This window comes from Psittacula echo, assembly GCF_963264785.1.
Source record: "Psittacula echo genome assembly, chromosome: Z".
Classification (NCBI taxonomy): domain Eukaryota; kingdom Metazoa; phylum Chordata; class Aves; order Psittaciformes; family Psittacidae; genus Psittacula; species Psittacula echo.
Genome location: NC_137742.1, coordinates 54,613,256 through 54,626,508, shown reverse-complemented (window position 1 = coordinate 54,626,508; position 13,253 = coordinate 54,613,256). Strand labels below are relative to the sequence as shown.

Genomic DNA, 13,253 nt, shown 5'->3' with positions numbered 1-13,253 from the left:
TGCAGGCTTTGCTGTAGGGAGTGCAGGAGATGAACCAGCTGTGTGATTGTACTAACTGGAGTGTGAGACGTGACAAGCTGGACTTTGCTAACACTTAAGCAAAGGGTGATGACCTGGAAATGCACACATGATAGCTGAATATCTGCCAATGTGGCAGTGAAAACTGGATTCCTGATATTCTACTGGTGTATTCTGTATTAGCCTGGGTTTTTGTAGTGATATCCAGGAGTCAAACAAAACAGGGCATCGCAACTGCAGTGCTAACAGAGGTTAATAGAAATTTTCTGCACACATGAGCCTGTAATTGGCACAGACAAGGCATGTGAAAGGTCAGAGCAAAGAGTGATTTAATGTTTTGTTCTTCAGTGTCCTGGGAAGAGCTGTGTTTCTCCACTTCGCTATGGCTGTCACTCCACAGAAGAATAATTAAAGAAAAGAACGGAGAAGTGCTGCTGTTGGTATTGCTTCTGTGCAGCTGTATGAAATTATACTGGGTCTCTAAAGAATTTAGGGTTTGGCAGACTGGTGTTGCCAGTTGGATTTCCATGTCAAGCATTATGCAGAAGATACGTCAGATTTCACACAGGTGGAAGTGCATGGCTCTCCACATGTGTGCACATACAGCAGATGGCCTCTGCCTCCCTGCCTAAAGTATGCAGTGCCTTGAATGGTTAAAATATCTGCTTTATTTCTACTGTCAGCAGGAGTTATACCTGGCAAGGAATAGCAGCTTAGCTCGAAAGACCTGGAAGGTGACAGTGTCCAAATGCCATAAACCACAACAAAGCATTTTAGGGTAAAATGTTAGTGTTCACAAGCAGCTGAGTTCACATGCAGCACAGGCATGAGAAAAGCACTAGTCCCAACAAATTCTGCAGGCTAAACTAGTCCTTCATCATTTAGATCCTTCAATGCAGCTTTATACCTCCGCTGTTAGAGCTTGTCTTTTGTTTTCCTGCTCAAGCAAAGCATCTTCCACTCTCAGAAATCTCTCCCCTGCCTGTGGGCTTTACCAAGTTCCCTGATTACCTTAACTTGGCTAATGTAGAAGCTGTCCAAGGCTGACTAGAGAACTGCCAGAAAATGTGGGATTTGACTGATACTTTCACTGTCCTTTTACAGTTTTCTTGCTCTGGCATAATTTTAATTAGCAGTAGGTATCCCATGCCCAGGGAAGTGCTGTGTGTGAAAATCCAGGTGAGAATGAGCTGTAGCTGAATTGATTACTTCCTTAACAGTTGTCTGCAAAAGCAGTAAGTAGCAGAGAAGACATAACACGCAATGCTGCTGAGATCAATGCCATCTTCACAGCTTGGACAGGACACAATAAGCAAAGACACAAAAAGAAAATGTATAGCTATATGGGAGCACGAAAACTGTGGGAAGCAGTTCATCCCCTCACAGTGCTTCTAGACCAGCAGTGGAATGTGGAGCTGGTACCCCTAGGTGCAAACTCACTTAGCAAAGAGTTGGCAGGACCTGTCATTAGGATTGCCCGTAGCACTGGGGCATGTGCCTTCAGCTGGAGTTTCAGGGCACACAGGCAGCTCTCTAAATGGGTCCTAACTGGTTTTTTTTCTACAGTCAACACCGTGAAACTTTTACAATGTCAAGCTCCAGTGGTAAGGTGCACCCATGTACTAGAAAGCTTTATAGCGGGCAGATTTTGTGCATCCCTGAAAGCTTCTTGTTCTATTTTGCCTAAGCTACCCCACCTGAAGAAAAGAGACCAGAGGCTTTTCTCCTAGTCAGTGTGTTCTTGGAAAGCAAAAGCACATGTAAAGGGACTAAATCAGCCTCTTCTTCTACACATGGAGGGCAAAAGATGGTGAAAGCCCATCTGTATGTGCTTGACGTTTGAGCCTGACATGTCAATGCCTTCATTGGCCAGTTCATGTTAGATTCAATGAGGTACCTTCCCTAGCAGCAATGATTCACAAATATTTTGCTCTGTTCCCCGCTGGCTTTCTTATTGCTGAGGCAGTACTTCATGTGGTTGCTCTGGACCCTGTCAGGATGCCTCATCAGCTGCTTGTTATGGCCCAATCTGAACTCTGCCTTCCCTTTCAGTCTGTCCCACAGGCAGCACCCCTTCCAGCAGGGCCCTATAAGCAGGGCAGTTATGGCATAATCCCTCCTCTCAACTGCTCACTGAATGACTGATATTGCCTCCTAACTCTGCCTGTTTCCCCAGACCCTTCCTCCCATACCAAAGCAGACCTTTACCTAAAGTTGGCCTGCCATTGCTCTTTCTCTCTGGATGGGGAACAGACTCATTACCCTAATTTCTGAAGACCTTTCAGTTTAACCCAGGTATGCATTTGCAGGTATGTTAACTTCTCACACCCAGTTCCTTGTCCTGACAGTATTTTTGGAAGAAAAAGAATTTTGGAAATGCCAAAATATTTCAATTTGGGGTCAGTTTGCTTTCAAATTGCATCTGACTATGTTATCATATGTCACCTTTCTAAAAGCACTGGAATTTTTACAAGTGTGCATATGCCATGACTACAGCCACCACAGGCATCCTGTGATTCTATTAGCCACAGTACACCATGGGCAGCATAAACTCAAGGAGGAAGAATGAGGTTCATTTTATAATGCGAGAAAACTGTAAGATTATGGATCTGGACTGTTAACATCATTCTAACAAGCACTGCAACTTGGAAAAAGCTCACACAAAACAAAATATTTTTGTGGGTTTTAAATTTTTCCTTGGAAAAGGTTAGCAAAATGGAAATTAACAAGAAAAATCACTATACTGAAACCCACATTCTCATCTTAAAATCATTTGTAAGGAGAAGGTTAAATTCAGCTTGGAGATGCCTCATACCTATGCATTGTGGTATCCACTTACAACCGTGTTTGGTTAGAGCCTTTTGAGAGTGCAAGATGACTCCCAGCTCTTCAGACACTCTTGCAGTTGGATCTTTTTGTTTTCTCATCTCTTTGTTTCAGGCTCCCAGACTCCAGTGATCTCTGGAGTAGGGCTTCTGTTAGTAATCCTCCAAGACTGCCTTTTCATCCCTCAAAATTTGTCATAGGTGACTTTGTCCACTTCAGATACCTCCTCTATGCAGGCAACCCATTTCTAAGTCTTTCTTCCAGACAGACCTCTTTCCTTCTTCCCATATTTTAACAACTCGTGTACAGATAAATCTTTCTTATTCTGAGCTGCAGCATTGCCTCTGTTCTACAGTATGAAGGGCATTCTTTTTCTGTTTATAGCTTTTCCCTTCTCTCCACATCTACACAACGTAACTGCCTGGAAATCAGCAGCGTTTCTGTTTTGATCAAATCATTCATCCAGCCACCAAGACTTGTTCATGCTGGATTAAGTACACATAAAGGATATCCCCTGTCCGAGCTGCCTTCTGGGAAGCTGGAAGGCACCAAGCAACCCATGGTGCTTCCCATCCCTCTGCGGTTAAACAGGGCCAGTTTTTCAGACCCTTTGCCTCTTCAGACTTTCCTGTGGCAAGGACATGTATACTGAACAGTTGAGGAGTGAATACCGTAATCTCTTCAGGATCATGATCTCTGGTGTTTTTAACTTCTGTGATTAAAATTAACACTCTATCCCAGAGAATTTGGCATATTGGGTAATTCTGTAGCAGTGCGTGGTGTTTTTCATTTCTTCTACTGCTCCGTTTCCACTCTCACAGGATACTGGCACAGGAGTCAGTGCACACGCAAGAAATGATAGAAAAATTGATGTTGTGAGATGACTTGTCTGTCAGGAAAGAACTTTGCATGCTTAGTTGCTCCTGTCACATGGCAATAAAAAATTCACTTGCCTTAGATTTATTCCTACAGAATACTGCTAAGCAAGTCTGTCACATTGTGCTATGTTTATTTCAAAGTTTAGATGGTTTCTGGTGGAGGTGTTAAAACCATACAGCATCCATTTCTCCTGCTGCAGAACTGGTCCTCAGCCAAGGCACTGAAGTTGTTTTGCCTCTCCATATTCTGACAAACTCAGGTGAGCAAGAAGCAATAGCCAAAGCAGCTGTTTTTGGATGACTGTTCTTTAACCGGAGGGTGAAGGGCTGAGTGAATTCCTCCACACTGGTTACCCTGTGTTTTGCCTTCCCTCTTTCTCCTGCACTCTTATTATTCCCCCAGGCAAGGGTGCGGGTGACTGGATATGTTAAAAGTCACCTGATAGGATGCTGCCCGACTCCCTTCTCACTGCATAGCATAAGCTCTCCTTCCCTGGTGATAGTGGGAGCAATTCTGCAAGGCTCTGCTCAGCTCAGCAGACTGCAGTTTCCTGCAAATGCAAAACTGAAATCCATCTTCGTGTGGACTACTTACTGTCCAGGGGTCTTGTGTGTCTTCTTGCCTTCTGTTTCTTTCCCCAGATCTCTCTTTTCAAAAAGAAGGTCTATTCTGCTGCTAGCAATGCATTCTGAGAAGTGGCTATGTTGGTGTTGCCCTGCTTTCTGTGTGTTGGCATTCATGTTCACATCCTTGATTAAAGGTAGGATCTCTTTGATACTAGTCTCTAAAATATTTTCTACTCACTGTCTCTGCATCTGTTTTCCTGGAATGAGTTCAATGTAAAGCTATAACCAGCTATTTCTAACTTGAAGTCTGTAAAAATATTTTAAGAGAACTAAAGCAATACTGGTTTTCACAAATAAACCACTTAATTTTGGTTTGATAACTAATTGAGGAGCTGTTTCTAGCAAAGCATGAAAATTAAATAGGAATTATAGTAGTTTCATTTGATGCTTAAATTTGCAGTTGCTTAAATAATGCAGGCTAAAGATGTGCATGTTTAGTTCTCACACCTTCAGAGTTCAGAATGTGATATATTTTTTTCACCGTTGTTTGTGATCTGTGGTTAAACGAGCTGAAGTGATTTCCATGCAAAAGCCTCAGAGAGGTTCCGCAGGATTTTTGCTTTTAAGACCCTACATTTTTTTTTTTTTTTTTTTTTTTGAAAGTCTCACTTCTGCTAATGACCAAGACAGGTATGAATTACAGTGCCTGTGTTACCAAAGCAGAAGGCATTGTCTTAAAGCAGCACCAGTGGGACAAGAAACTGTAACTGAAGTATAAAAATGAAAGTCTGAAATACTTGCCTGTTCCTGTTACTTTGTTTTGAAGGCACATGTCTGTTAAAAAGCCAGGAGGAAAATTTCAAATGAAACGTGATTTTGGACTTACTGGCTTTAGTCATGAGACTTTGATAAGAAATTTATGTTGCCGTGGTAGGGTAATTCTAGTCACAGTGCAATAGATGATGATGGGGAAATCTGAAAAGGAAACTGAAATTTCCTTGTTGAATAGCACACTATGTGATACAGAAACATCCAGACTTTACAGACATTCATGTATCTTCTCTGAATGATGCTAAAAGATGAAACAAAAAATCAAGTTATGGAAATTTTACTTGATTTTTCTTTCCATCTATGTAAGTCACCAATAACCGACATTTCAGCTTTTGGGATAATCCCCAGAATCTGAGCATGCTTTGAGCATACCTTAGAGGAAAAAAAATCTGGGGAAGGACAGCCTAAGCATGAAAAGAGTGCAGTACGCTGAGACTAAGCACCTCCCTGTAGGACATCTGTGCAACCACAGGCCCTGGTGTTCACTGAAGAAAATTTAAATGTCCCATGCTGTGCCAGAGTCCACACTGCCTGACAGAGAACCCTTCTATGTTTCAAATTTGCAGTCATAAAAGCTTATCATGATTTCTTTACTGATATGTTCTAGCACAATCTGGGACACAAAAACTTATGACCATTTATCTGAAAGACAAATTTTTCCTCAGTTGTATCAGTAATATCATTGGCATCATCGTATAGCTTTGATAACACAGCTGTGCTCAATATGAAGAGCAAGCAGTGAGGCAGCTTAGTGCCTTTCTTATACCTTATTCCTGATAAGCCATAGTGTGTGTCCTGCGTTGCCTGGGGGTTACAGCTATGGTCTGCTTGTTCTCAAAGAACAGGTCTGTATTACAAAGATGCATGCTATTCTACAAGAAATTTTAATAATTCCACTTTTTATTCATAGAACTCAATAAGTGAACCTTTTTCAGAGCAAAAATTGTGCTATTTGAGGAGCTGAAATAACAAATATGAGGATAAAATGTAGACATATTTCTTAAGACTAGGAGGCATAATTATAACAACCTAATCAGGGTCCCTAATATAGATTTAGACCCAGCAGCTGCAGCCTCAAGTTTTTAATTTCTGAGTAAGTAGCTATGCTTTTCATAAACTCTCAGTTTTACTCTAAAAACCTTTCAAAGATGAAATCCAACACATTTTTACTTTTTCTGCTTCTTACCTCTTTATTCTACCTTGGCCTGATAGCAGGGTGGGCCAAAGAGAGGCCCATAGGCTAGATCTAGCATAGGAGACACTTTGAGAAGAGAAGGAGCAGCGGGCAGCATCCTGTGGAAGAATGCTTTCAACTGGAAGCCGCCTTCTGTCTGTGCTGAGTCTTGATACATGGTCACAAGCACAGCATCCAGAAATATATCATGAGCTAGTATGTTACCTACCACCATCTTTCGCTCTTCCTTACCTCTGATGTAGCTGTCCTTTATTTCTATCCTACACAGATACCACAGCCTGTGAATCAGAGGAGCGGTTGTTTCACAAACTCTTCTCCCAGTACAACCAGTTCATCAGGCCAGTGGAAAATGTGTCCGACCCTGTCACTGTGTATTTTGAAGTGGCCATTACCCAGCTCACAAATGTGGTAAGGCTGCTTACAGAATACTGCTTTGTTTTCGAGGTGATTGCAAACACACAAAGTTACTAAAGCAGAAGATGTAATCATGATGGTTGCATCTACAGCTCTTGTAGCTAACATTGTCCTGTGCACGCTTGTGTACATGCTGAGACCTTTGCTGTTCTTTCTGTCAGTTGAGTTATTCCAGTTGCTCAAATGAGCAGTTCAAACTACACAAACTGATTAGCTTACTCTGTAGCATCAAATCCCTCCACCCTGGGCAGCAGCCTCTGGCACTCAGAGCAGCAGTACTCAAAGTTCAAGTCCACTCTCTACAGGGCTAGCCCATGCCACAGACACCTGGTTGTGTCTGCGTTGTGTAGCATGTGGGCTAGTACTTTAGTGGAGTCCGTGTCGTTTCTCAGTGGTCTTGAGAGACAGAATCTTCTTCTTTTGCAAGTTTTTTCAGTCTGTTTCAAAATAGAGTGATTTGTGCTGGAAAGTACCTTAAAGCTCATCTAGCTCCAAGCCCCCTGGCATACTCAGGGACACCTTCCGCTAGGCCAATTTGTCCAAGCCCCATCCAACCTGGCCTTAAACACTGTCAGGGATGAGACACCCACAGCCTCTCTGGGGAACCCATTGTGTAGCCTGTGGAGTGCTGTTTCAAAGTGCAGGGATGACGGTTGTGTGTTCTGGGGTGCACTGTATACATCGATGAGTGTGTCTGAGATGGCAGATCTGCTGGGCAGGGCAGAGGGACTGTGGAAGAAGCAAAACCTGATGTTAACCCTTGCTAAAGTCTGCTCTGTGAAGCAAATTACCCACAGAACAGGTGTTACGTTTTGATTAAAAAGTACCTAGTTGAGTCCATAATAAAGTGACAGGCAAAGTGTGAGGAGCAACATTCAGCAGCAGCCAGGGAGCTAAGGATCATGAACGCATTGTAAATCAAGGTAAAAGTAAGTAAGAAAAAATCTGATATCAGTTAATGTGAAGTTCTAGTTTCCTTTTTTATCAAAAAAGTTGGCCATCTCTGGATACTGTGACTGATTCATGGAGTGAAGACATACATTCCCGTGTTTCTTTATAGGATGAAGTCAATCAGATTATGGAAACAAATTTGTGGCTAAGACACGTAAGTGACTCTGCATTGCATTTCTCATGCATTTTGCATTGATGTGATTGCCCGTGTTACCTTACCTTGAAAGCTACATATATAGAATAAGTGCTTGTTTTTGTAACAAGGTTTTTAAAGCTATGAATAAGGAGAAGTGCCATTAACCAAAGACATATGTGAGAATATAATTTATTTATTCTTATTTCCAAGAAGTTACATCTCCCATCTTTCCTCTGTGATATATTCTCCTCCAATTTCGTGATCATTGGTTTATCTGGTAGATCTAGCTGGATATACCTATTGAAGAGTGATTAAATATGCATCTGTGCAGCACTAGGTCATCTTCATATTGAAGTTTTCAACCAAAACATTTACTGGCAAAAGGAGCATGCCTCCATTTTTCCTGAGGGATTTAGCATTTACACATAGTCAGAGATCCTTAGAGGACCTAAAATGCCGAGCAAACCAACCCAACTTCCACAAAAGTCCTGTTTCCTTCAGGCACTTATTGTGGTCCATGCAAAGCTTTCTGTACAAGATACTGTACTTATGATCAGGATCTTCAGGGTAGTCTGCTAAAGCATGGAGCATGGCCCCGTGATAGGGCACTGGACGGCAAGACAGGAGAGCTAGTGAGCATCCTTCACTGCCCCTGACTTGATAATTCACTACCCTTGTGGAACCAGTAATGTCTCCTGACAGCAATTGCCTGTTGATGTGCATACATACCTCCTTCCTCATTAGGATGTTCATTTCCTTTCATGCTGGCCTCCTTTATGCTGCAGGGTGCACTCTCAGGACAGCAACAGCAAGGCCTGTATGTATTTCCTCTGTGCAGTGCGGAGGTAACCTTGCACAGGTAAGGGTCTATACTGGTATGGCAAGACAGAGAAGAGATCTCAGCATGACAGCAATGAAAATCAGTCCTATCCCCTCACAGAGAAGGGAATGCCAAATCAATGGAGTAATATTCACAAAAGTCGTGTTTCTCCTGGTCATGGCCTTGCTGTCTTCCAGACCATTGTCCCTCTCTACACATGCTGCACTTTCAGTCTTTATTGTAGCCTGTCATTTTACAGGAAGATCTGAGAAGCAGATAGTTGCTGATAATACAAGAGGTTTAATTCTTTTCTGCTCTTCTTTCAGATCTGGAATGACTATAAATTGCAATGGGATCCCAGAGAATATGATGGCATTGAATTTGTTCGGGTACCAGCAGATAAGATTTGGAAACCAGATATTGTCTTGTATAATAAGTATGATGAACACTTTCCCATTTTACCCTTTCTCTCACATGTATCCTCTTGCAATGTCCATGAAAGACATTCCATTTTCATGGTAATTTTCTTTTATTTGCCTCATTTGCTTTTCTAGTGCTGTGGGAGATTTTCAAGTTGAAGGCAGGACCAAAGCCCTCCTTCGCTATGATGGAATGATCACCTGGACACCACCAGCTATTTTTAAAAGCTCCTGTCCTATGGATATTACCTTTTTCCCGTTTGACCATCAGAACTGTTCACTGAAATTTGGCTCATGGACCTATGACAAAGCCAAAATTGATCTTCTGATCATCGGATCCAAAGTAGATATGAATGACTTTTGGGAAAATAGTGAATGGGAAATAGTTGATGCTTCTGGCTACAAACATGACATCAAATATAACTGCTGTGAAGAGATCTACACAGACATAACATACTCCTTTTATATTCGAAGGTTGCCCATGTTTTATACCATAAACCTGATCATTCCTTGCCTCTTCATCTCGTTCCTGACTGTGTTAGTTTTTTACCTGCCATCTGACTGTGGCGAGAAAGTGACTCTCTGCATCTCTGTGCTCCTTTCTCTGACTGTATTTTTACTGGTGATCACAGAAACAATCCCATCCACCTCTTTAGTAATTCCCCTTGTAGGAGAATATTTACTATTTACTATGATATTTGTGACTCTGTCAATTGTCATCACGGTGTTTGTCCTGAACATACATTACAGGACTCCAACCACACACACAATGCCCAAATGGGTAAAAACAGTCTTTCTTAACCTGCTCCCCAGAGTCCTCTTGATGCAGAGACCACTAGAACAGAAGAAAAAAAACTTGTCCAGAAAAAACAAGAAGGGATCAGCCAATACACCAGGCAGGTCAAAGCACAGCAAACACAAAGATACCAAATCACACAAGGAGCAGCGATGCAGCCACTGTGGTAGTGCAGCTGAACTCACTACCACCAAAAGAAGACAACTGAGCCATCCATCACTGAAATGGATGGCAGAGCACATGGAGTACTCCCCAGAAGTGAAGGATGTCATTAGCAGTGTTCAGTTCATCGCGGAGAACATGAGATCTCAAAATGAAACCAAAGAGGTAAGGGAGGTAACCACCTAGCTGGGCATGGGGCCACACTTACAGCTATGAAAACATGATCTAGCAGGGCAGCCCAGAGGAACTGGAATTGTCAGGTATTGAGAGGAAAATGCTTTGACCTGTGAATGGGTAAAGTTTCCTATAGAAAGGGAGAAAATAAATCTTCCACTGGGGAGGGAAAAATACAGTGATCTCATCTGATCTTCCTCTATCCCCGATGGATAATTTAAGCAAGACAGTTTTAGATTAGACATAAGGCTCACCCTTCAAAGTAAAAGAAGAGGAACATCAGCCTTTTGTGCCATGAGGAATGCACTCTGATCAGCAGTGATTCAGGCAGAGTTGATCCTGACACAGGGCAGAGAATGGACTAGACAGGATGTTTCAAGGTCTCTTCCAACCCTGCTTCTGTAGATCTTCAGAAACAACACTCTTCCACTGCTCACTAACAGCTCAGTCCGGTAAGAAGGGACATCTCAATACAAGGCATGCTTTTTGCCAAGAGGGGTGCTTTTCTGTGTTGGTAATGGAACAAGCAAATTTTGGGAACTGCTTTTTAAAGAACAGGGCTTATCTAGCAGTGCAGTGGTTGATCTGGAGAGCTATTCTCAAACAGTGACAAGTCTCATAAAGGTATTCCTTTCAGAATGCTGTTGTCTGTACTTTGTTTCAGTCTGGTGTGTTCTGATATTTTTAGTGATTTAACTAATTGTGGCTTCAGCAATACAGTATTTTCTGCAATGACAAACATATGCTGAAATTAAAGTTGAGGTTTGGGGGAAGACAGATTAAAAAAAAAAGAGATTTAAAAATGAAACTTGACTTTTGAACTAATGGATTTGATTGTGTAAGGTTACAGATCTTTCATCCTAACTGAGATTACTGTCATAGAATATAATGCACATTAGAATTAAGAGAATTCCAGGGACACATCCTCAGGTGTAAACACAAGCAACTAAAAGAACTTCCAAAGAAGAGTATTTGACATCCCCTACACCCAGGCCTTAAAAGGAATAGGAATTATCTGAAACTTCAGTATGTTTTTAGAAAGCGTTTAGAATCTCATGACACATTAATCGTTGACCTGTCATAAAAAGTTTGCTTTTGGTTTTGAAGTTTTTTAGATGTTCTATGATGACAAAAACCATTTCAGAATTAAACACTACTGTATTTGTATTAAAAAAACACAAATACTTTGCGAGGGAAATGTTGAAAGGTATTCTTTCTATCAGAATATTTAGTTGAAATCAGCACGATTTCATGCAACTTCTGTGCAACAAAAAATTACTTTTTTGTGTGTGTGTGTGTCCTGCAGAGGAAGTTTTTTCTGTAAAAAAAGTCCATAACCTTCTGAATAAAATTGTACTGTTAAGGCCTGGTGACTGAATTCGTAGGATAAGTAGCCCAAAGCAAAAGACAGTAATCTGTCAGCACAGAGGAGGGTGGGGTTTGAGCTAAGCCTTGCTAATACCTATGCCCTTAATCTTTTGCTTGACCTCAACATTTTAGCCCTGCTTTCACTATCACACCAGCTGCATAAAACACATCCATGTACCATATTCAGCTGATTTCTCCCGTGCGCTCCAAAGAAGAAACTTTGCATGAAGCAGTCCAAATAACATGTTGCCTTGATTACACAGCTCATGATATGTCTTCCATTGACACTTCTGCTGATTTACATTTTGCAAATCTCTCCTGCCACATGAAATCGTATTCTTAAGTCTCATGTGTGCATCAGCAGCTCTGTATCTTACCTTTCAAAACGTACTGGTTAAGGGGAGAGGGATTTTTCATTCAAAATCCTCTCTGGGGAAAAAAAGGGGTGTGTTCTCAGGAGAGCATCAAGGAAAGGATTCTGCAGGCTTCTTCTGCTTTGGCCAGACATACAAATCCGTATGGGTGGTATCATGCACTAGTCTTGTACAAATAAAAGCCCTTCAAAAATTGTGGCAACATTTACAGCAGCTGGAGTTCTTGCTGCATTTTCTTTCACAAGAAGTACAGCTCTTTCACAAGAAGTACTGCCGCAGCCTCTTGGAGAAAAGCATCAAGCAACTGGGAAAACAAGTGCAACATCCCTCAGCAGAGAGCTCTTAACCAGTCACTAGTTTTATATACTTGAATGTTCTGATGCAGTGGTCGTTGTATGTCAGTACAGTTTAGAGGATAGCAGCTTCATTGAATGTGGTTCTAAGGTGTATCTCAGACATACAAAATCCACTCTGGCCTGCTAGGCACATTACACTGTGGTTTGCTCAGTCAGGGCCCTTGCTTTGCTATAGTCCATGTCACCAGCTGTCCAGTTTGCTGAAGTCAGTGGGGCTTGGTTGCAGTGACAGTGTGCCAAATCAGGCCAGAACAGCAAACTCTTGCATGTGCTGTCAGGATAAATTCTTTTATAAGGTCTAGTAATGTGCAGCTATGGTGCCTGCTTTTAAACTACCCCACTCTGCACCCACCAAATGATCAGGTACTATTTGTTAATGCCAGCATCACCGCCATAGCTTGTCAACAGACTTGACTATTTAGAAGAATTCAGCACACTAGGACTGTGCTGGATGTTCTCAGCCAGAAGCGGTAAATGCTATCAGAAAATCAGCAACCACTAAAGACATTTAAAACTGCAGCAACTATAAGCACAACAAGCAGCATCCTTGACTGCATATATGTTCTTCCTCACATTCAAAAACAAAAAGACATTTCTATTCCATAATGCCATAGAGTCATAGAATCATAGAATAATTAGGGTTGGAAAAGACCTTAAGATCATCTAGTTCCAACCACCCTGCCTTAGGCAGGGATGCCCCACACTAAAACGTGTCTCCCAAGGCTCTGTCCAACCTGACCTTGAACACCACCAGGGGTGAAGCATTTACCATTTCTCTGGGCAAAACTTGCAACTGCATGTTACATTACACGTAATTCATTCATTTCATTTTTTTTCTCTTGCAGGTGGAAGATGATTGGAAATACGTAGCTATGGTAATAGACAGAGTATTCCTCTGGGTTTTCATAATCCTCTGTGTGTTTGGGACTGCAGGGCTCTTCATCCAGCCACTAATAGCAGATACGTAA

The 13,253-nt window shown here is 41.8% G+C and overlaps 1 protein-coding gene across 1 annotated transcript; it reads left to right on the top strand.

Annotated features, from left to right (window-relative positions):
* Nucleotides 1-4,404: 4,404 nt before the first annotated feature.
* On the top strand, nt 4,405-13,253 carry CHRNA6 (cholinergic receptor nicotinic alpha 6 subunit; the record flags this gene model as incomplete). The annotated part of the gene is made up of 6 exons (XM_080637465.1): nt 4,405-4,483; nt 6,584-6,723; nt 7,790-7,834; nt 8,963-9,072; nt 9,191-10,178; nt 13,131-13,253. 6 exons carry the CDS (start codon nt 4,405-4,407, stop codon nt 13,251-13,253), a joined length of 1,485 nt encoding a protein of 494 aa, XP_080493591.1.